The sequence below is a fragment of the Populus trichocarpa genome, chromosome 6, assembly GCF_000002775.5.
Source record: "Populus trichocarpa isolate Nisqually-1 chromosome 6, P.trichocarpa_v4.1, whole genome shotgun sequence".
NCBI classification, from domain to species: Eukaryota; Viridiplantae; Streptophyta; class Magnoliopsida; order Malpighiales; family Salicaceae; genus Populus; species Populus trichocarpa.
The window spans coordinates 16197252-16219030 of record NC_037290.2 but is presented as its reverse complement, the minus strand read 5'-3'; the positions used below and the strand labels follow the sequence as shown (position 1 = coordinate 16219030).

General features: G+C 35.9%; 1 protein-coding gene across 1 annotated transcript; it reads left to right on the top strand.

Moving 5' to 3' along the window:
- The first annotated feature begins 9692 nt into the window (after positions 1-9692).
- Positions 9693-11740, top strand: LOC127905446 (uncharacterized). Its single transcript, XM_052453749.1, has 2 exons — positions 9693-9750; positions 10233-11740. The coding sequence occupies exons 1-2, from the start codon at positions 9693-9695 to the stop codon at positions 11738-11740; spliced, it is 1566 nt and encodes a 521-aa protein (XP_052309709.1).
- The last annotated feature ends 10039 nt before the right edge of the window (positions 11741-21779 follow it).

Sequence of the window (21779 nt, the reverse complement as noted above, 5' to 3'; positions counted from 1 at the left end):
TAGTTCTTCCATCACAATTGACTTAAAATAGAACATTGCATCGGCAAAGTGGGCTTCAGTTATGGTAAAGGGGTCGGTCAGTATTTGCCACTATCTTTCTTACTTATCTATTTTGACGATACATAAAGCATTGGTGGAGCATTGAGGAAACAATATCATTTTCATGTATCCATGGTCATCCAAGTAGCATGTTATAAGTAGTTTTGACATCTATAACATGAAAAAGTGCATTGGATTCCATATATTCCATATATGTAGCAAGTCTTATCTTTCCCTCAGTGTTTTTACCTCTTTGATAAAAGCCTTGAATTATTAGATGACTTAGAAAGAGTTCATCCATATAAATCCCAAGCTCTTTCATGGTTTTAAAAGGTAGTATATTGACAGCTAAATCATCATCCACTATAATATAATTTGCTATCTTTTCATTAATGTATCATTTGACAAAAAAAAATAAAAAGGATAATTATGGAGTTTTGATCCATTTATGGTGTATACATTATGAGATAAGTTTAGAGAGTCATTATGGCTTTCTTTCATGGCTTCTTCAAATGAGTTTTCTCTTCATCAACTTGATAGCAAGCGGCGAATACATTTTCCATTCCTCTTAAATCCCTTAGCATGTACTCGTGTAACAAGCTTTCTTAAGCTTTGAGCTGGAAAAGCCTAATTTCTAATTGGTATGGACCTTCATTGCATCTTTCAATGCATTGGTTTATCAATTTCCTTCTTTACCATCAAGATTTTTATTATAGTTGGCTTTATCATATATACTACTATTTTTTAGTGACTAAAGTTCATCATTTATTGTCGTAATTATCAGATAAATTAAGCTTTAAGTTGCCAACTTAGTGAAGCTTAACTCAAGGACACGGTTAAGCTTATAGGCAAAAGGACATCAAGTTCTATAGATTCAAAGGATCTAAAACTTATTCTAGGGAGAGATTGATATGGACCTAAATTCACCATGTCGTGTGCTCAAGTAGCCAATTCTTCAAAAGACTTTGGTTTGATGCCTTAGAAAATGTAGCATAGTCTCTGATACATCCCTTGAATACACATATCTAGCGTAGAAGTTTTGATGAGTCGATCTCAATAATTGAGGCTAAGATTTCTCCACCAATAAATGCAGTTGATGACAAGCTCCTTTTTCTATTGACGTGAGTTGGTGAGTTTAATCATATTGAACACATAATGAGTGTTATAGAATCGGTTAAGAAACTCATGTTCCAATTGTTCCCAACTATTAATTGAGCAAGATTCCAAGTCAATGTACCAGTCAAATACATTACCTTTTAAGGAATAGATGAACTGTTTTACTATAAGATCACCACTGGTTTCAGCATTGGTGTATGTCTGTACAAATTGAGCCACATGTTGCCTTGGATTCCTTCTTGCCTTGGATTCCTTTTTCCATCAAACTATTGAAACTTTAGTGGTTGATAGCTTGAAGGCATCATTAGCAAATCGATCCTTTAGGCGGGGCTTCGTATAAGAATACGAAGGTTAAGCTATACTTTCTACTTAATCCATGATGACTTCCTTGATAAGTTCTTTTATTTGATTCATAGTTAAGATGTCATTTGTAATACCATGAATATTTCTTGTAGCTCTAATTGTAGAACCCTCAACGACATCAACTGATTTACTTGCACATCTTTGGTAACCGAAGTTTGGTCTCCCTTGTTCATGCTCTCAAGTTTGTTCATCAACTTTGTTATCTTGTGGTCTTTTGCCTTTAATGAAGTTGAAAGGCCTTCAATGAGTTTTGTTAAGTTAGTCACTTGATCCTCTAAAGATGTAGCTTTGGTTTTCATCACTAAAATAATCTTCTGACTCTTTTCTTGGATTTAATATGTGGTGACTTGATTTGTCTATGAAATCAAGCCAAGATCTTTGCTTTGTAAGGACATGAATTTGGGAGTGTATTGCTCAGTGAGATTTAGTGGTTTAATACTTTGAAGAGTTCCTTTGATTTGTTTTCAAAGTATTGTTGAAGAACTTTTATAGGGTGTTGAGGCTTGTTCCAACAGAACTTCGTTCTTTATAGACTTCAACCGTAGATGAAGGAGGCTTGATATCTTTTGAAAGAACTTCCTTGTTTGAAAAGCTTGTCTTGAAGAAAATTTTATATCTCAAAGAATTCTTTTTTTTTTTTTGTCTAGGGTGAGGCCCTCTATTTATAAAGGCTTGTAGGAGCTCTCAGGTCCTTTTCCAATGTCATATGACATTATTTTATTGATTGATCTTTATTTATGAGATCTTGTATTTATGATAAGATATTTTAAATATCTCATATCATGTGTCAATCTTTCATTGGTCAAGAAATATATGAAGCCCATTTATTTTCCATGTTATTTATTTCAGTTTTATTTTATTCTTTCATGTAAAAATAAAATAAAAATAATACATGGTGAAATTTGATTGGTAGAATTTTTTTTGTTTCTACAACACTTTATCAAAAAAATCGAAAGAGTGTAGTAGCCAAATCTGGATAAAACTTTACTTTAATGCCTCCTTTACAAATACAAAAATAGAGTTAAGACTAATTGATTTATTTTATTTGATTGATTGTTGAATTAAGATAATTAAGAGATGTTGTCATCATGAAATCAAAATAACTGCATTATTTTCCAATCATAGATGCATGAGATTATTGTTAACATACCGCGGACCTTGAATAATTATTTAATGGATTAATCACAAGAAAGTTTGTTATAAATCAATTTCCATCCTAGCATTTCATATATTTATCAATAAAATCTTTATATCAACCTTTATTAGCAAAACTAATGGAAAATACCTTTTTAGTGTAAAAAGTTCAATTTTTCACATGAATAATTTAAAGATATAAGCAAAAATATTTTATTTTGAAAGCAAGTTCACTTGAAAAAAAAATATAATAAATATAAATCTCAATAAATAAAAAGGTAAACAAAATTTAAGATTTTTTTTAAAATAGTTTGATCATTAAAAGCATTAATTAACTAGAAAGCTAAATTCACTTATAATTCAATATATAACTAGAAGTTCTCTTTCAACTTGTTTCATTCAGGTTTATGTGCTTACAAACTCAAGTATAATATCACATTTTATAATATGATCTCTTAGGAAGTGATGTCTCATTTCTATGTGTTTTGTACGTCTAGATTGGATTCTTAGATAAACTTATTATACTAATGTTATCACACTTAATAGGTATATAATCAAAATTAAGTCCAGAGTCTTTTAAGGTTTGTTTTATCTATAAGCTTTCTGCACAACAACTACCTGTCACTATATATTCTACCTCAATTGTACACACGGTTACTAAATTCTATTTCTTACTCGTCCAAGATACTAGTGATGATCCTAAGAAGTGACATGCCTCACTAGTACTTTTTCTATCAACCTTACACCTGGTAAAATCAGCATTTGAATAGCTAATTAAATTCGACTCTCTTTATTTTAGATACCACAATCTTAAATCAACTGTACCATACAAATATAAAAAAAAATCATTTTTACAGCACTAACATGGGATTCCATAGGACATGATCGAAAATGTGCACATAGACAAACACAAAATATAATATCGGGTCTACTTACAATTAAGTATAAAAGTGATCCGATCATACTTCAATATTTGATGATGTCTACATTTTTACCATTTCCATCCATATCAAGCTTAATTGATGTTTCCATGGGTTTGTCGACTTCTTTGACACCTTCTATCCAACATATTTTTAGTAGATCCTTAATGTACTTGCTTTGGTTAACGAAAATGTCATCTCTTGTTTGCTTGACTTGCAATCCAAGGAAGAAGTTCAATTCTCTCATCATGCTCATATCAAATTAATCTTGCATGCATTTTAAAAATTCCTTACAAAGAGATTCGTTAGTAGCATTGAATATAATATCATCAACATATATTTTCACAAGCAATATATCTTTACCTTTTCTCTTTGTAGAAAGGGTGGTGTCAATTTTTCTAATGTTGAAACAATTTTCAATTAAAAAAAAACATTTTAATCTATCATACCATGCTCTTGGTACTTGTTTTAAATGATATATGGCCTTTTTTAGTCTGAAAATATGATTGGAAAAATAAAAGTTTTCAAAACCTTGAGATTGCTCAACATACACCTCTTCCATGATAAAACCATTTAAAAATGCACTTTCAACATCCATTTGAAAAGTGTAAATTTATCATGGAATGCAAAAGCTAAAAGCATTCTTATTGATTCTATTATAGCTACTTGCGCAAAGGTTTCTTCATAGTCAATGCCTTCTTGATTATTATGTTTGGCAACTAGTTTAGCTTTATTTCTAACTATGGTCTCATGCTTCTAAACTTTATTCCTAAAAACCTATGTTGCTCCTATAATGGATTGATTGCTAGGTCAAGAGACTAATTCCCACAAATCATCCCTTTCAAATTGATTTAAATCAACTTGCATGGCTTAAATTCAATTTGCATCCTTTTCGGATTCTAGAAAGAATTTGGGTTCTATATAAGAAACAAATGCACAATACTCACTAATGTTCCTAAGAGATGCTCTAGACTTAGTACCTTCAAAAGGATTACCAATAATTAACTCAAGAGGGTGAGAGCTTACATACCTTAGCTCATTTAATGGTACAAAAGAGTTACTTACCATCTCTTGTTGATTGCTTGAACTTGGTTGGTATTTGTCCATTTCTTCATTATTAGCCTTCATAGGGGTCTTATCAGCATGACTCAAGTTGAACACTTTCATTGATGTCAACTAGAATCTCAATATTTTTTTTCATTTTGAGTTTCCTCAAAGGCAACACACATGGATTTCTCAAGACAAAAGTGTTCTGTTATTATATACTCTATAAGTCTTGCTAAAGAAGGAATAACCAAGAAAAATATCAATATTGAATTTTGAATCAGACTTATCCAAATTATTTTTGGTATTGGGAATAAGGCATTTTGAACCAAAAAACTTTGAAATACAAGATGTTGGGTTTCCTACCTCTCTAAAGCTTATAAGAAGTTTTTTTCAACTCAGGTATCAAGCTAACACAATTTAAAATATAGCAAGATATGTTTACGGCGTTTGCCTAAAAACATTTAAGATTATCAATTCATTTAACATAGTTCTTGTCATGTTTTGAAGAGACTGATTTTTCCTTTCCACAACTCCATTTTATTAGGGAGTTCTAGGTGTTGAAACGTTATGGTGATATTCTTTTTCTTCACAAAAAATTTCAAACAAATCACTTATAAATTCACCACCATGATTGCTTCTTAAGTTTATGATCGAAAAATCTTTTTCATTTTCAATCTTCTTTGAAAACCTTACAAATTCATAAATAGTTTTATCTATTGATTTAAAAAACAAAACCCATGTATATCTAGTAAAGTCATGAATAATCACAAACACATATCTATTATCATTTATGCTTCTATTTCTAATTGTCCAAATAGATATGTGTAGTAATTCTAAAGGTCTTTTGATTGAAATATGGTTCTTGCTCTTAAAAGATGTTATACTTATTTACCCATAGAGGAAGCATCACACAATCTTTCCTTTTCGAATGCAATATGAGGTAGGCCATTAACTAATTCATTTTTGACAAGTTTAGAAAGGATGTTCATGCTTATATGACCAAGTCTTCTATGCCAAAGAAAATTATCATTAATTCTAACAACGAGACAACTTTCTATACTCATTCATGCATCAATCTTAATCTTATAAACATTTCCGTTTTCTATTTCCAACAAATATAACTTTTTCATTTTTAAGGATTGAGCAACATGCATGGTCAAACATAATTGTATAGCCTTTATCACACAATTGACTAATATTTAGCAAATTATGTTTTAGACTATTAACCAGAAACATTTTTTTCCATTAAGGGAGAGGACTTACATCCAATATTACCAACTCTAATGATCTTTCCTTTCAAGTTGTCTACAAATATGACTTTCCCACGATTAATCTTGGTAATGCTTGAGAAAAATAAATCATCTTTGGTCATGTGTCTTAAGCAGACACTATCCAATAACCACTCCCTATATTCCCTTGATTCATACACATACAAAACAAAGATGAGGTTTTTGGTACCAAATTCTTAATCATCATTATCACTGTGAACATGGTGTATAATTTTGAATGCCAAATTCTTCTTTGGTTTCTCTTCTAGTTCTAGCTTTTCCATGGTGATTTCATGAGTTATTAGAGAATTGGTGAGCTCTTCCAATTGAAGTTTGGTATGGTTCTTAGCTTCTCAGATTATTGTTACCTTTGCTTTCCAAGTTTTTGGTAAGGACCTACGAATTTTGCTCATGATATCAACATTAGTATAAGTTTTACCAAAAGCATCCAAACTATTAGTTATAGTTGTCATTCTAGTAAACATACTAATTTGGAAGCATTTTAAACAACTCATAGTGATGTACAAGCATGTACATTTTGAATTCTTTAACTTGATTAGTACCTTCATGAGTTATTTCTAAAGCATGCCATATATCACTAACATTTTTACAAGATGATATTCTATTGAACTCACTCATACTCAATGCACAATACAAAATGTTCATTGTTTTAGCATCCATATAAAGTAGCTTTTTATAACAATCGTTATACTTATCCCCTAGCGGTAGGAATTGTTATACCATCTTTAATTTTAGTAAGCTTATGACATCCATTTTCAATGGATATATATTCATCCTAACTTTCCAATAGCCATAGTCATTACTATCAAAGAAAGATGGCCTAAAGGTGGATGATCCTTCATTTTGAACATTATAACTAGTGATTTTCATTCTACTCAAAGTCTAAGAAAACTTATATAAATGAGAACTAGGTTTCGATATCAATTATTGTTCTAGAATTAAGGCAATAATAACACCTAAGAAAGGGGTTGAATTAGGTGTTCTAGTAATAATAATAAATATTACAATTTGTCATAACCCAATTCTAGGTTATTCCCCAAAAATCACCTTCTTTCAAAATAAAAATAAAAAAATAAAATAAAGACTGGCAATGTGGAGAAAACAGATCAAGGAGGACAACAAAAATAGGAAAAAATCAAGCTGCAATTTTTGAAGGAAATTCAAGGCCTAATTGTACCCCATTATGCCCCAAAATAGAGAGAAAATGCAAATTCAAGGTCAAATTAAATGATTATTGGACGAATTTGCATAAACATTAAGTCAGATGACATAATTAAATTTTTAATAGGCCAATTTGATTTAATCATGGGCCAAATTAAATTTTAATTATGTTTAAGAATTAATTTGGGTCTAATTGAAGGATTTAACTAAGTGCAAGGACTTAATTATACTTTAAATGGGTCAAATTCATTTTATTTGGGGCTTAATTAGTGAAAAATTAAGTTTGGGAGCCTAATTTGGGCTTAGTTGAGGAAATTGAAATTTTAAGAGACCATATTTAATTTTTAACAAGTTAATTGATTGAAATTAGGGGCCAAGTTGCAAGAAACTTGAAGTTTTGGGGTCAATTAGGGGTTAAATTAAAGAAATTGACAACCAAGGACCTATTTACAAAAAGCGTCAGACTTTAGGGGCTTAATTGACAAAAAAACCGGGGTGAAATTGAAAAAATTGAAAGTTTAATGGTCAATTAGGGGTTAAATTGACAAAATCCGAGACCAAGGATCATATTGTAAAAGACGCGTAACTTCAGGGCTGCAATTGAAATTCATCAGCGGGCTTAATTGCAAACGTTTAGGGTCAATTAGGGGTTCTATTGATAGCAATTGAAAGATGGAGGACTCAAATGAACTTTGGCCAAAAATAGAACTCAGCACTGTTCATTATCTTCTTCATTTTTTTCTGAAAAGACTGGTCCGGTTACCTACTTCGCAGGTGCATTTAATACCTCTACACTCCACCAAATTTAACCTAACGTGCACGAAAATGATCCTCTGAAGTTCCTCTACATATCTGTGTGAATAGTTCAGTCTGAATGACAACCCATCGATGCTGGCACCGGCCTAAACATGCCAACTCAGGCAGCCTGCAGCTGCAGATTTGACAATTTGACAGTGCACCATGTCTACTTTGAGCCAACGGTTGGGATCTTTCCCATCTGAATCAAGAGCTGAAATTTTACCCCGGTGCAGACGAGATTACCCTCTTCCACCTCCTATAAATAGAGGATAAGTTTATGGCCTGAGGGAGGAGAAAATCAGATCCAAAATAAGCCAAAAAATCAGCTTCTCCCCTGTTTTTCTTCCAACCAACGTTCTCTCTTCTCTCTCTCTCCCCGCTGCTTCTTCAGCCCTTGAAGACCCCACATAAACATTCCTCCTCCACCAACAGACGGCGTCTCAGCCTCCCCACGAACCCAAATCCTCACCGGCGATAGGTGCAGCCACCACGAGGTCTTCCCTCTCCTCTCTGCAGATTCTCTTCTTTTGCATCTTTTTCTTTCTTCCTCCGCCACAAGCAGCCAACACTGCCACCATTTCTTTCACCATTCCTACTCTGACAACCAGCTCCACTGCAGGAAGCCAACACAACCACCAACCGACCACCAAGCTGCCACCGAGACTCTCTCTCTCTTCTCCTTCTAGCCCTTCTCTCTCCTCTGCAACCTTTTCTTCTCCCTCTCACAGCCGACTCAGGCCACCGTCACTTCAGCCGAAGCCTCCTGAGCCACCAGCCAGACATCCTCAGCACGTCCGAGACCCCTAAGCCAGGCAACTTTCTCTTCCCTGTGTTGCCTCCTTCTTCTTCGTTGAGACCGTTGCATGTAGAATTCATTTCTGCATGCAGCGGCAGAATAATTAAGTTGTCTTTAGGCCGGGCCAGTTATGGCCCAGCCCAAGTGGCTGGGTCTGGCCTGGCCCCCATTTAAAAAAAAAGTCCAAAAATTTTTCAAAAATCATTTTAAAAAAATTTGTGATTTTTCTCGCATATTTTTCTACCAATTATGCAAAATATCGGGTTGTATATTTACACTGTAAAACACAAATCCGGTATTAAATACCCGGTTTTCTCTGAAATATTTAAAAAAAATAAAAAAAATATTTCAAAACACTTTTAAAAAGAAAAAAAATATTTTGTTGCATACGGCCAAATACTAAAATTTTTCCAAGCATATTTTTCATAAAAAAAAACAAAAATTGCATCTTTTTCATGTTTAAAAAATCCAAAAATGGATATCGTAACCAGTTTATGATTATCCATTAGGATTTGGCCAACATGTCAAAAATCTTTTTCTAATCTTTTTTTAGGATCCAGATAGACTTTAAATATTTGTGTGGTGTAAAATCACATGATAAAGTATACCCTCAGGTATTAAAGATACAAGGTGTAAATAAATGCGATGCTAAAATTCAGACTTTAGAACGGTTAGGATTTAACCCGATAAGGTAAAGACTCTCTCATGAAAAGAGATTTGCCTTGAGCCTTAGAAAAGACCAACGAATAGAAACCCGACTTAGAAAAAACAATCAAACAACAATGCAGCTTACCTTAGGTAGGGTGCACTGGGGGTGATGCGTCTTCCCCTTGCACAACCAGTCCCTTATCCAGACTCTCGCAAACCATAGGTTCCTAGTGACCATAATACTAGGTGGCGACTCCTAAAAATTAATCATAATTTTATGATTAAATCCAAAAAACCTTCCCAACACCCAACACCCCTCATCAGGAGGCACGACATGAGCCACTGTCGTCGCCAGATGACGTCGCGTCGCCCCGTGACAGGATGGCGACTCCGCTGGGGACCACCTTGTCTGGTCGGACTAAGCTTTGCTTGTTTGATTGTTTGCCTTTTGTCGGTCTTTAATTTTAGCTCGTATTTTAACTGCTTTAACATTTTTATTTTGTGAATAAACCCAATTCTAGGTTAGGTAGGGAGTAGCGGTCTGCCTCATGACTTTCAGTCGGGGTTCAGATTCGTGAAACATCTAACTATGAGTTGAGTGTTTACTCGGTAATGACGGTCACACTGTGCCCCAACCATTCCTTGTAAACCCCTATACTGCCTTCACGTGAGGTGGTCACTAGGCAGTTCATAGACCCTTTTAAGACCAGGTAGAAAGCCTACCCATCATGTAATGACCTAGAACCTTCCTTTAGAGCATGAACTCCCTATATATTCATTATGCATAGGTTTTTTCCCATTCATACCCAATGTGCATACATTTGCATCCACACACATACATCCATCCATTGTAAATAACATACATACTTGCATGAGGTTGAAATATAGGTCCCCAAAGAGCCTACAACACCTGACTCCGAGCAAGAAACATAGAAGATGAAGAGCGTGCTCACCGTGATGCCCATTTCCAAGAAGAGTTAGAGTCTCTGAAAGCAAGCGTGGCTCGCCTTACTAGCTTACTCGAGCAAACACTTAGAAATGCTTCTGGTGAAGGTCCTTCCAACCAGCCTGCTATTTTTGTTCAGCCTTCAGCAACAGCTCAACCCAAAGAAACAATTAATAAACATGGTCAAGAACCTCCATACAATCCAGCATTTGTACACTCAACGCCACCGGCACCCGCCCTTGCAGTCATAGACCCATTTGCCAATGAGTCCCACAAGATCAAGTCATCTAATGGCATTGATCAAGATAAGATTTCGGCGTTGGAAGCCCGGATTAAAGCCATTGAAGGGGTAGACTTGTACGATCCAGTACGGGCAGCAAAAATGTGTTTGGTCCTAAATGTGGTTGTCCCGAAGAAGTTTCGTGTTCCTAAATTCATCAAATACACTAGAACACAATGCCCCATAACTCATTTAAAATCCTACTGCAACAAAATGGTAGAAGTAGTACACGATGAAAAACTACTGATACACTTTTACCAGGATAGCTTAAATGGGACGGCATTAAGTTGGTACATGAGATTGGACAACACCAAAATCCGTAAATGGAAAGACTTGGTGGATGCTTTTGTGAAGCAATACAAGTACAATATGGACATCACTCCTAACAGAACTAGCTTGTCCAATCTTGAAAAAAAGGATAAAGAAAGCATAAGGGAATATGCTCAAAGATTGAGAGATCTAGCTTCTCAAGTGCATCCCCCGCTTTTGGACAAAGAGATGGTCACTCTATTTGCTAACACGCTCAAGGACCCATACTACGAACATGTGATGGGTAGTTCGGCCCAGCAATTTACTGACGCTGTGGTAGTAGCTGAGCGCATAGAGCAAGGAGTAAATAGTGGTAGAATCTCTGCACCTGTGGAAAAAAAGGGCTTTGAAGGTAAAAGGAAAGAGGTTGACCATGTTGAGGGTAGCTATATGGATAGGAAGAACCCATTCCAAAAATACCACACTCCATCCATTTCACCCCAAATCGCCAATATCAATCTCAACTCTTCTTTTCCTGCCAGAAAACCTGAGCCTCAAACCAAACACCAAAGAGCTCAAGAACAACTACTTTCATTACCGCTGCCCTTAAATGAGATGTACCAAAAGCTACTGAGCATTGGGCAAATAGCTCCAGAACCCCTGACACCTCTGCAACCACCTTACCCTAATTGGTACAGGCTAGATCTCACTTATGAGTACCATGCTGGCGCCGTGGGACACAACATTCATACTTGTAGTGCCTTCAAGAAGAGGCTCATGCATTTGATTAAAGCTGGATGGATAACCTTCGAAGGAACTCCAAACGTGAGTTTGAACCCTTTACCCAATCATGCTTTAGGTACTGGATCAGTGAATGCACTGGAGGTGGAATGCTCTGGAAACCTCAAAGCACGAGTAGGGTGTGAAGAAGGTAGTGTGAATTCTCGAGGATAGAGACGAAGTTCTGCCACAAGATGGGAGGATGGCGTCTGCCCCTAATAATCGCCTCTATTTGATCATGTCTGCAAAGTTGTTTTGATTTTGTCATATTTTAACATGTTTTAGTCTTGTTGGCAATTCGGCTCATAATGCCACAAGACTCTCTGTCAAATGAGCCTTTCTTGCTAATAAGATCATATATTTATAATGAGCCTTCATTTTTGTTGTTTCATGCAAATAACATACTGAACACACCTTTTATTCACAAAATCACTACACCAAGAATTCTTTGGTGTTTTTCTCTTTTTTCCCAAAAAACAAGCATGACCCCATGTTTTCACAAGGATTTTTGGGAAATCAAAGTTTTAATACAAAAACAAAAATCAAATTGGTGCTTGTTTCGACAAACAAGTTCTAAAAATTCAAGTGATATCCTAACACCTATAAAAAACCTGAAAGACAACCCGAACACCATGGGATAACTTCAAAGTTGAGTTTTGACTGCATGAATAATGAGAAACCATTTTGCATATTCGTATATGAGAAAGCAAAGCTTGTTGATTCTAACTGCTTGCATTTGAAATGAAGAAAAGCCATCTTTGATCATCCTTTCACAATTCTAAAAAAATCCTTTGTAGTCCCCTTTTGAGCCTAATAAATTTTTCTTGAAAAATAACCTTGGCTAGGATCACACTCTACACTGGGGGGGGGAAGTGCAAAAAAATCCTTAATGATTAAAAGTGCCCAAACAACTCTTGGGGGCATGAAAAAGTCCTCAACGATAAAAGTGCCCAAACAACACTAGGGGGCATAAAACAAAACCCTCAATGATCAAAAGTGCCCAAACAAAGCTGGGGGCATGAAAGAGTTCCAAAAATATTTGAGCATGCCACAAAAATCACTAATATAATGATGCTCAAAACCAAAAGAAGAAAAAGCCCAACATTGAGGGGGCATTATGGACCATTTTTCAAATCTATTCCAAGGTCCAGAAATTCATAAAAAAAGAGTTTGGGATATAAGCACTAGTGATCCTTAGTCTTAAAGTCCCTTAAACACCTTTTGAGCCTAAATATCCTTTTTCTTCATAGCCAAGAGCCAAAGCCTATGTTACATGCCCAATTAAGCCCTTTCTAATCAAAGGCAAGCAATCTGGATCGGCAGACTTTGCTTTCCCATATGAAACAAATCATTATTCATGCAAGCAAAATGAATGCTTTGAAAACTGGTTCTTTGAAACCCTCAAATTAAAGCTTGAACCCTTTTGACCAATCAGACATCACTTCACTTCACCAAAAGCGAAACAAAATTTTTCAATACTCATGCAAACCTATCCATGAGAATCGCTTGAATTTTTCAGAATAAGTTTGTTTTGAACAAATATCAAAATGATTTTTTGGAATAGCTTTGAAATTCCAAAAATTCTTCATGAAAACAACTCTTTGTAAATAACCAAATCTTCCTCCACATAGCCTCATCCCCAAGGAAAACCCAAATTGAACACTTTGAGACATGATCAAACTGGGGAGTAATCCACCAAAACACATAGGGCTGCCTCTATGATTCCATGAAAAAAAGGCAAGGCAAAGCTGGTAACCTAGAGATAAAGGCTTGTTGATATTATACCCTCCTAGAGGTCAAGATCACAAGATATGACTTGAGTAAGCAAGAGCGGAAAGAGCCATCAAAGCTTACTATTAGAGACTCAAACTTTTGAGAAAAGGAAAACTCCATGAAGAAAAGGGGACCTATATTTCTCAGGTAAGTATATATGCATATTATTCATAATGCATTACTTTCATCCCTGACAGATCGGTGTCTCACCATTACCTCTTTTTGAGCGGGCTGTTGAGCCCTCATCATTCAGATAGTGTGCTTTCTAGCCCTATCTCCCTTTTGAATGCGCCTTTGAGCCATTATCTCTCGGGTATTATGTTTTTTAACCCTGCCTCCTTTCGAGTGCGCCTTAGAGCCCTCGACCACCTTGGGTATTGCGTTTTTTAACCATGCCTATTTTTTAGTGTGCCTTTGAGCCCTCACCTCTTGGGTAGTGTGTTTTCTAACCCTGTCTCCTTTTAAGTGTGCCTTATAGCCCTCGACCACCTTCGGTAGTGCGTTTTCTAACCATGCCTCCTTTTGAGTGCGCCTTCAAGCCCTCACGTCATGGGTAATGCGTTTTCTAACCCTGTCTCCTTTCGAGTGCGCCTTTGAGCCTTCATCCCTTGGGTAGTGTGTTTTCTAACCCTGCCTCCTTTCGAGTACGCCTTAGAGCCCTCGACCACCTTGGGTAGTCTTTTTTCTAACCCTACCTCCTTTCGAGTGCGCTTCAGAGCCCTCAACCACCTTGGGTAGTGTGTTTTCTAACCCTGCCTCCTTTTGAGTGTGCCTTAGAGCCCTTGACCATCTTAGGTAGTGTGTTTCCTAACCTTACCTCTTTTTGGGTGCGCCTTCGAGCCCTCACCACATGGGAAGTGTGTTTTCTAACTCTGCCTCCTTTCGAGTGCGCCTTTAAGCCGTCACCTCTCAGGCAGCGCGTTTTCTAACCCTATCTCCTTCCGAATGCGCTTTTCAGCCCTCACTCCCTTTCAAGTCCTATCTCTTTTCAAACGCTCATATGAGCTCCCGTCTCTTGAATAATGTGCCTTTGAGTCCTATCATGTCGTTCCTTCAAGACATTTCATTTTTTTCACATGGGTAGCTCACCCACCACAATCAGACCTCTTTGAAAACTCTTTTCATCTTCCATTTGGGCCGGTTGCCCATTACAATGAAACCATTTTGAGAAATCTTCTTATTTTTCACCTCTTTGAAAAATCTTTGTGTTTTTCACCTGAGCAGGTCGCCCATTACAACAAGACCACTTTGAAAAACCTCTGTATTTTTCACCATTTTGAAAAAATCTCTGAAAAATCTTTGCATTTTTCACCCGGGTAGGTCGCCCATTACAATAAGACCATCTCAAAAAAAAAAATTTAATTTTCTCTGGGTAGGTCATCCATGACAATTCGACCACTTCAAAATCTCTGAATTTGCAAAAGAAAAATCTTCCAGTTTTTACTCTGAGTGCGCTTTCTTGCCCTCAAAAGGATTCATCATTTCTCAATATGATGAGTCCTTCATCTCTCATTCTTTTTTTTCTTCTTTACAACGCTTACTATCTAAAGTCTCTTACGAGACTTTCTATCGTAAGTATTGTAAAGAGTGGGGCAACCATTTTGGGATTTTAAATGAGTTATGGGGCATTGTGTTCCAGTGTATTTGATGAATTCAGGAACACAAAACTTCTTCGGGACAACCACATTTGGGACCAAACACATTTCTGCTACCCGTACTGGATCGTACAAGTCTACCCCTTCAATGGCTTTAATCCGGGCTTCCAACGCCGAAATCTTATCTTGATCAATGCCATTAGATGACTTGGTCTTGTAGGATTCATTGGCTAATGGATCTATGACTGCAGGGGCGAGTGCCGGTGGCGTTGAGTGTACAAATACTGGATTGTATGGAGGTTCTTGACCATGTTCACTCATTGTTTCTTCGGGTTGAGCTGTTGCTGGAGGCTGAACAAAAATAGCAGGCTGGTTGGAAGGACCTTCACCAGAGGCATTTCTAAGTGTTTGCTCGAGTAGGCTAGTGAGGCGAGCCACGCTTGCTTTCAGAGACTCTAACTCTTTTTGGAAATGGGCATCACGGTGAGCACGCTCTTCATCTTCCATGTGTCTTGCTCAGAGTCAGGTGTTGTAGGCTCTTTGGGGACCTATATTTCAACATGTTGCATGTATGTATGTTATTTACAATGGATGGATGTATGTGTGTGGATGCAAATGCATGTGCATGCAGATTGGGTATGAATGGAAAAAACCCATGCAGAATGAATATGTAGGGAGTTCATGCTCTAAAGGAAGGTTATAGGTCATTATATGATAGGTAGGCTTTCTACCTAGTCTTAAAATGGTCTATGAACTGCCTAGTGACCACCTCACATGAAGGCAGTATAGGGGTTTACAAGAAATGGTTGTGGCACAGTGTGACCGCCATTACCGAATAAACACTCAGCTCATAGCTGGATGTTTCACGAATCTGAACCCTGACTGAAAGTCATAAGGCAGACCGCTACTCCCCACCTAACCTAGAATTGGGCTTATTCGCAAAATTAAAATGCATGCTAAAGCAGTAAAAATGCGAACTAAAATTAAAGACCAGCAAAAAGGCAAACAATTAAACAAGCAAAGCTTAGTCCGACCAAACATGATTGTCCCCAGTGGAGTCGCCATCCTGTCGCGGGGGCGCGATGTCGTCTGGCGACGGCGGAGGCTCTTTGTCGTGCCTCTTGATGTGAGGTGTTGTGTGTTGGGAAGGGTTTTTGGATTTAATCATAAAATTATGATTAATGTTTAGGAGTCGTCATCTAGTACTATGGTCACTAGAAACCTATGGTCTGCGAGAGTCTGAGTAAGGGACTGGTTGTACAAGGGGAAGACGCATCACCCCCAGTGCACCCTACCTAAGGTAAGCTGCATTGTTGTTTGATTGTTTTTTTTCTAAGTCGGGTTTCTATTCGTTGGTCTTTTCTAAGGCTCAATGCAGTTCTCTCTTCATGAAAGAGTCTCTACCTTATCGGATTAAATCCTAACCGTTCTAAAGTCTGAATTTTAGCATGGCATATTTTACACCTTGTATCTTTAATACCTGAAGGTGTACTTTATCATGTAATTTTACACTCCACAAATATTAAAGTCTACATCTGGATCCCTAAAAAAAAAGGGTTAGAAAAAGATTTTTGACATGTTGGCCAAATCCTAAAGGATAATCATAAACTGGTTACGATATTCATTTTTGATTTTTTTTTTAACATGAAAAAGATGCATTTTTTTAACGAAAAATATGCTTGGAAAAATTTTAAGATTTGGCCGTACGCAACAAAATATATTTTTTTATTTTTGAAAATGCTTTGAATTTTATTTTTTTTGAAATATTTCGGAGAAAACTGGGTATTTTAAATATACAACCCGATATTATGCAAAATTGGTAGAAAAATATTTGAGAAAACCACAATTTTTTTGAAAGGATTTTTAAATTTTTTTTTGAAAATTTTTGAAAATTTTTTTAAATAGATATAGTCCACTGCATGAACAGTAGACATGAATTATAATTCACGTCTATTGTTCACTCAGTGAACAGAGACGGTGAAGAAGAAGAAGAAGGGGAAGGGGAGAGAGGGCAGACAACCTGGCGTGGCAGTGGTCCAGACAAGGATGACGGTGTGCTACCAGTGGTTGCAGCGGTGGAGCTGGTGGCGGGTGGCAGAGCAGGATGAAAGAAAAAGAAGAAAATCAGCAGGGGGAGAGGGCCAGCGGTCGCGGTGGCTATTCTTCCACTAGTGTGGATTTGGGTCCCAGGGAGGCTGCACCGCCGTATGTTGGTGGAGGAGAAGTCTTCAGGGGATGAAGACACGGTGGAGAGAGAAGGAAGAAGGAACGTCTTGCAGAGGAGAGAAAGACGTTCACGGTGGCTTATTACGGATGCAGTGGTGGTTGGCCGGTGTTCTTGGCAAAGCTTGCTGGTGCTGGTTGCTCAAGGCGGAGCTGGAGGAAGAAATGGTGACGGTGCTGGTTTCCTGTAGCGGAGGAAGAAAGAAGAAGAAACAGAAGAAGAAAATCTGCAGCGGGGAGAGGGAGGAAGGCTGGTTTTTTGGCTTACTTTGGACCCGATTTTCTCCTCCCTCAGGCTATCAAATCCACCTCTATTTATAGACGGTGGAAGAGGGAAATATTTTCTACAATGGAGAAAACTTTCAGCCCTTGATTCAGATGGGAAGGACCCCAACCGTTGGCTCAAAGTAGGCATGGTGTACTGTTAAATTATCAAATCTGCAGCTGTAGGCTGCCTGAGTTGGCCTTTTTGGGGTGGTGCCACATCCGTTTATTTGCCAGTGAGCCAGTGACGACCATACCCAGACATAAAGGGATGTCTGGTGATCAGTTTCGTGCACGGTTTGGCAAATTTGGTGGACGTTAAGTGCATTAAATGCACTTGAAAAGGAGATGACTTTAGCAGTTATTTCAGAGATTTAAAGAAGAAGATGAATAGTACCAAAGTCCTATTTTGGCCAAAGTTCATTTCCGTCCTCCTTCTTTCAATTGCTTTCAATTGAACCCCTAATTGACCCTAAACGTTTGCAATTAAGCCCCTGATGAACTTCAATTGGAGCCCCGAAGTTACGCGCCTATTGCGATATGGTCCTTGGTCTCGGATTTCTTCAATTTAGCCTCTAATTTACCCCAAAACTTTAATTTTCTTCTCAATTAAGCCCAAATTAGACTCCCAAACTTAATTTTTCACCAATTAAGCCCCAAATAAAATTAAGTTGACCCATTTAAAGTATAATTAAGTCCTTGCACTTAATTAAATCCTTCAATTGGACCCAAATTAGTTCTTAAACATAATTAAAATTTAATTTGGCCCATGATTAAATCAAATTGGCCTATTAAAAATTTAATTATGTCATTGGACTTAATTTTTATGCAAATTCATCCAATAATCATTTAATTTGACCTTGAATTTGCATTTTTTCTCCATTCTTGGGCATAATGGGGTACAATTAGGCCTTGAATTTCCTCCAAAATTGCAGCTTGATTTTTCCCTATTTTTGTTGTTCTCCTTGATCTGTTTTCTCCACATTGCCAGCCTTTATTTTATTTTTTTTATTTTTATTTTGAAAGAAAGTGATTTTTTGGGAATAACCTAGAATTGGGTTATGACACAATTAACTGAATTAAACATAATTAACCAATAATTTAAATAAAGTGCTTAAAATAAAGAGTATATATGGATACAAATTGCAAACTCGATTTTTAACGCGGTTCGGTAAGCCTGCATCCACACCTCAAATACTAAACTAGTCTTCAGTATTATATTCCTTACTAATCCAAGGCAAAGATTACAATGTCCTTGATGAATCCTTACTAAGCCCTTTTTTCACCACTTGAAGAAATAACCTCTTCAAGATTTTTTACCTTGGTGATGTAACTTACCAATGACCAAAAGTTTTTCAATTAAACTCTTAAAGGATTACAATTGTTTGAAATGTAACAACACTTTCTCAAAGAGTAGATAATACAATTGAAAGTTCTAACTTCTCTATATCTCACAAGATAGCACTTAATAGATTGGAAAATGTTTAAGTGTTGTAAGAATGAGAATATATACTTTTGTGCAATATTATGAAGGTTTTAATGCACAAATATGATTATAATTAGAGATTAATGATTTTGAAGTATTGTTTTCATAAGGTAGCTTGTATATGATATATGTTTTTATTCTCTATGTAATTCTACAATTAGACAAACTATATATATGTTTCTAGCAAAAACTAACCATTTTATAGTCATTATTGTTTCTCTGATAGATCAAATGGTCGATCGGTCCATAATGGTTAGGACAATTAGTTGATCAGTTCCTGCAGATTCTCATGTGTTCATATGTGATGAACAAACTAGGGGTGAGCAAAAAAACTAAAAAACAGATTAAACCGAGAAAACCGGAAAAAAATTATTCGAAAAAACCGAACCGTGAAAAAAAACCGATTAAAATTTTGAAAAAACCGACCGGATCGATTCGGTTTCGGTTTTATAAGCCTGAAACCAAAAAAATCAAACCGAACTGAAACAAACCAAGCCAAACCGAAAAAAACCGAGCCAAACAGAGCCAAAACCAATCCAAACAGAAAAAACCGAGCTAAAACCGAGCCAAACCAAAAAAAAACAAGCCAAACTGGAAAAAACCGAGCCAAACCGGTTTGAACCGGTTTTTGTCCTAAAAAACCGAACTGAACCGAAACTAGTTGGTTTGAACCGGTTTCGGTCTGGTTCGGTTTTTTTTATTGGGTTTGGTTACTTTTTTTATAAAAACCGAACCGAACCGAACCGAAAATGATCACCTCTAGAACAAACAGTCAACCAATTCATGCAAAATATCATTTTTGATAGTTTTAAACCTGGTGAAACTTGAACTGGTTAATCTAGATTATATCAAATCATGTATCAATCTTGCAAAACATGCAATGTGAAGTGTGTGATTCATTTTAATTGTGCTATCAAGTAAGATATAGAAGTTTATATATTTAGCACTAAAATAAATACTTAAAAACAAAGTTTCACTTGCTTTGCATCTTAGACGTGTTGATTGATTTCTTCATTCAATTCTCCATGCTTATTGATGTAATCTTCATATAAACATGTTTAAACTTATTCTCAACCAAGCATATCATTAGTCCACTTTCCATTTAATTGTTATCATCAAAATATATAAAAATATTAATATGTGAGCCAAAAGTCAACAACCTTCCCATACATGATCAAATACAAGCAAGTTAAGAAAAGCATTGTGGATGATGCACTATTGTGAAGATATTTTCTTTTACCTATTTTGAATGCTATGATGTTGGGATTTGAGTATGTGAAGGAATTGTATATGAATGATAGCGATTTCGCAAATGTATATCATACATGTAAGAATTTGGCTTTTGGTAAATTCTATAGAATTGATGGATATTTCTTTTAAAAGAATAGATTGTGTGTGCCTATGAGTTCTATGCATGAATTTCTTATTCGTGAAACACATGAGGGTGGTTTAATGAGGCATTTTGGCGTAGCTAAGACTTTGGATGTGTTGCATGAGACTTTTTTATTGGCCTAGGATATAAAAAAAATATACATCATATATATGATAAATGCATTACATCTAGAAACACCAAGTCTAAGGTCCAACCACATAGTTTGTATACTCTTTTGCCTGTACCTAAGGAACTTCTGGTAGATATTTCAATGATCTTTGTTTTGGGTTTATCTATGTCAAAAAATGGTAGAGATTCTATATTTGTAGTTGTTGATAGTGTTGTTCTAAGATTAAGGCAACAATAACACCTAAAGAGGGTTAATTAGGTGTGTTCCACTAATAATAACAACTACTACAATTAACTCAATTAAACAACAATATAATTAAAAGAGAGCTATATATATATTCAAAAAAACTAGTCATTTACAGCTGTTAAAATGCCTTTGTCACCTAAAGCGGTCGACCGGTTCAAATGACCATATCATTCAGTCGAATGGTTCCTGCAAAATTCTCAGGTGTTCATCATGGATGAATAATGGTCGACCGGTTAACTTGGTAGCCCAAGTGGTCAACCGGTTCAGTTTAAAAATCAGTTTTGACAGTTTCAAATCTGGTGAAACTTGAACCGATTAAATGTATATCAATCCTATTTATGCATGCAATATGAAGTGTGTGAGTTCATTTTAGTTAGCTATTGGTAAGATATAAATATTTAACAAATAGCTCTAAAACGAATCCTTAATAGTTAAGTCTTCACTTGCTTTGCATCTTGAACTTGTTGATGGATTTCTCCATTCAATTCCATATACTTGTTGATGTGATCTTCATATAAACCTGTTTAAACTTAATCTCATCCAAGCATATCATTAATCCATTTATATTTAATTGTTATCATCAAAATACATAAAATATTAATATGTGACCCAAAGGTCAATAGATAGGTTTTCAAAGATAACGTATTTCATAGCATATCATAAAATCGATGATACAACTAATATAGTCGACTTATTCTTTAGAGGGATAGTACAACTTTATGGGGTTCTTATGAGTATAGTTTTGGATTGTGACATTAAGTTTCTTAGCTACTTTTGAAATTTTTATGGGGAAAATTAGAAACTAAGCTTTTGTTTTCAATTATATGTTATCCACAAACAGATGGTAAAACAAAAGTAGTAAATAGGAATTTAACTACACTTTTTATGTATTGTCATTTAAAAGAACCTTAAAAGTTAGGAAGATTGTTTGTCATTCATTAAGTTTGCTTATAATCATAATGTGTATTCTACTACTAATGTTTTTACCATTTAAGATTGTTTGTTGCTTTAATCTAATGACTTTATTAGATTTAACTTCTTTACTTGTTGATGAAAGGATTAGACTTGATGGTAATAGAAAAGCACAGATGGTGAAAGCACTCTATGAGAGTGTAAGGCAACAT

Coding starts and splice junctions, on each gene's coding strand:
- LOC127905446 (XM_052453749.1), top strand. CDS start 9,693: ATGGCGACTCCGCTGGGGACCACCTTGTCTGGTCGGACTAAGCTTTGC. Junction 9,751..10,232: donor TAAGCTTTGCTTGTTTGATT/GTTTGCCTTTTG, acceptor CCTGACTCCGAG/CAAGAAACATAGAAGATGAA.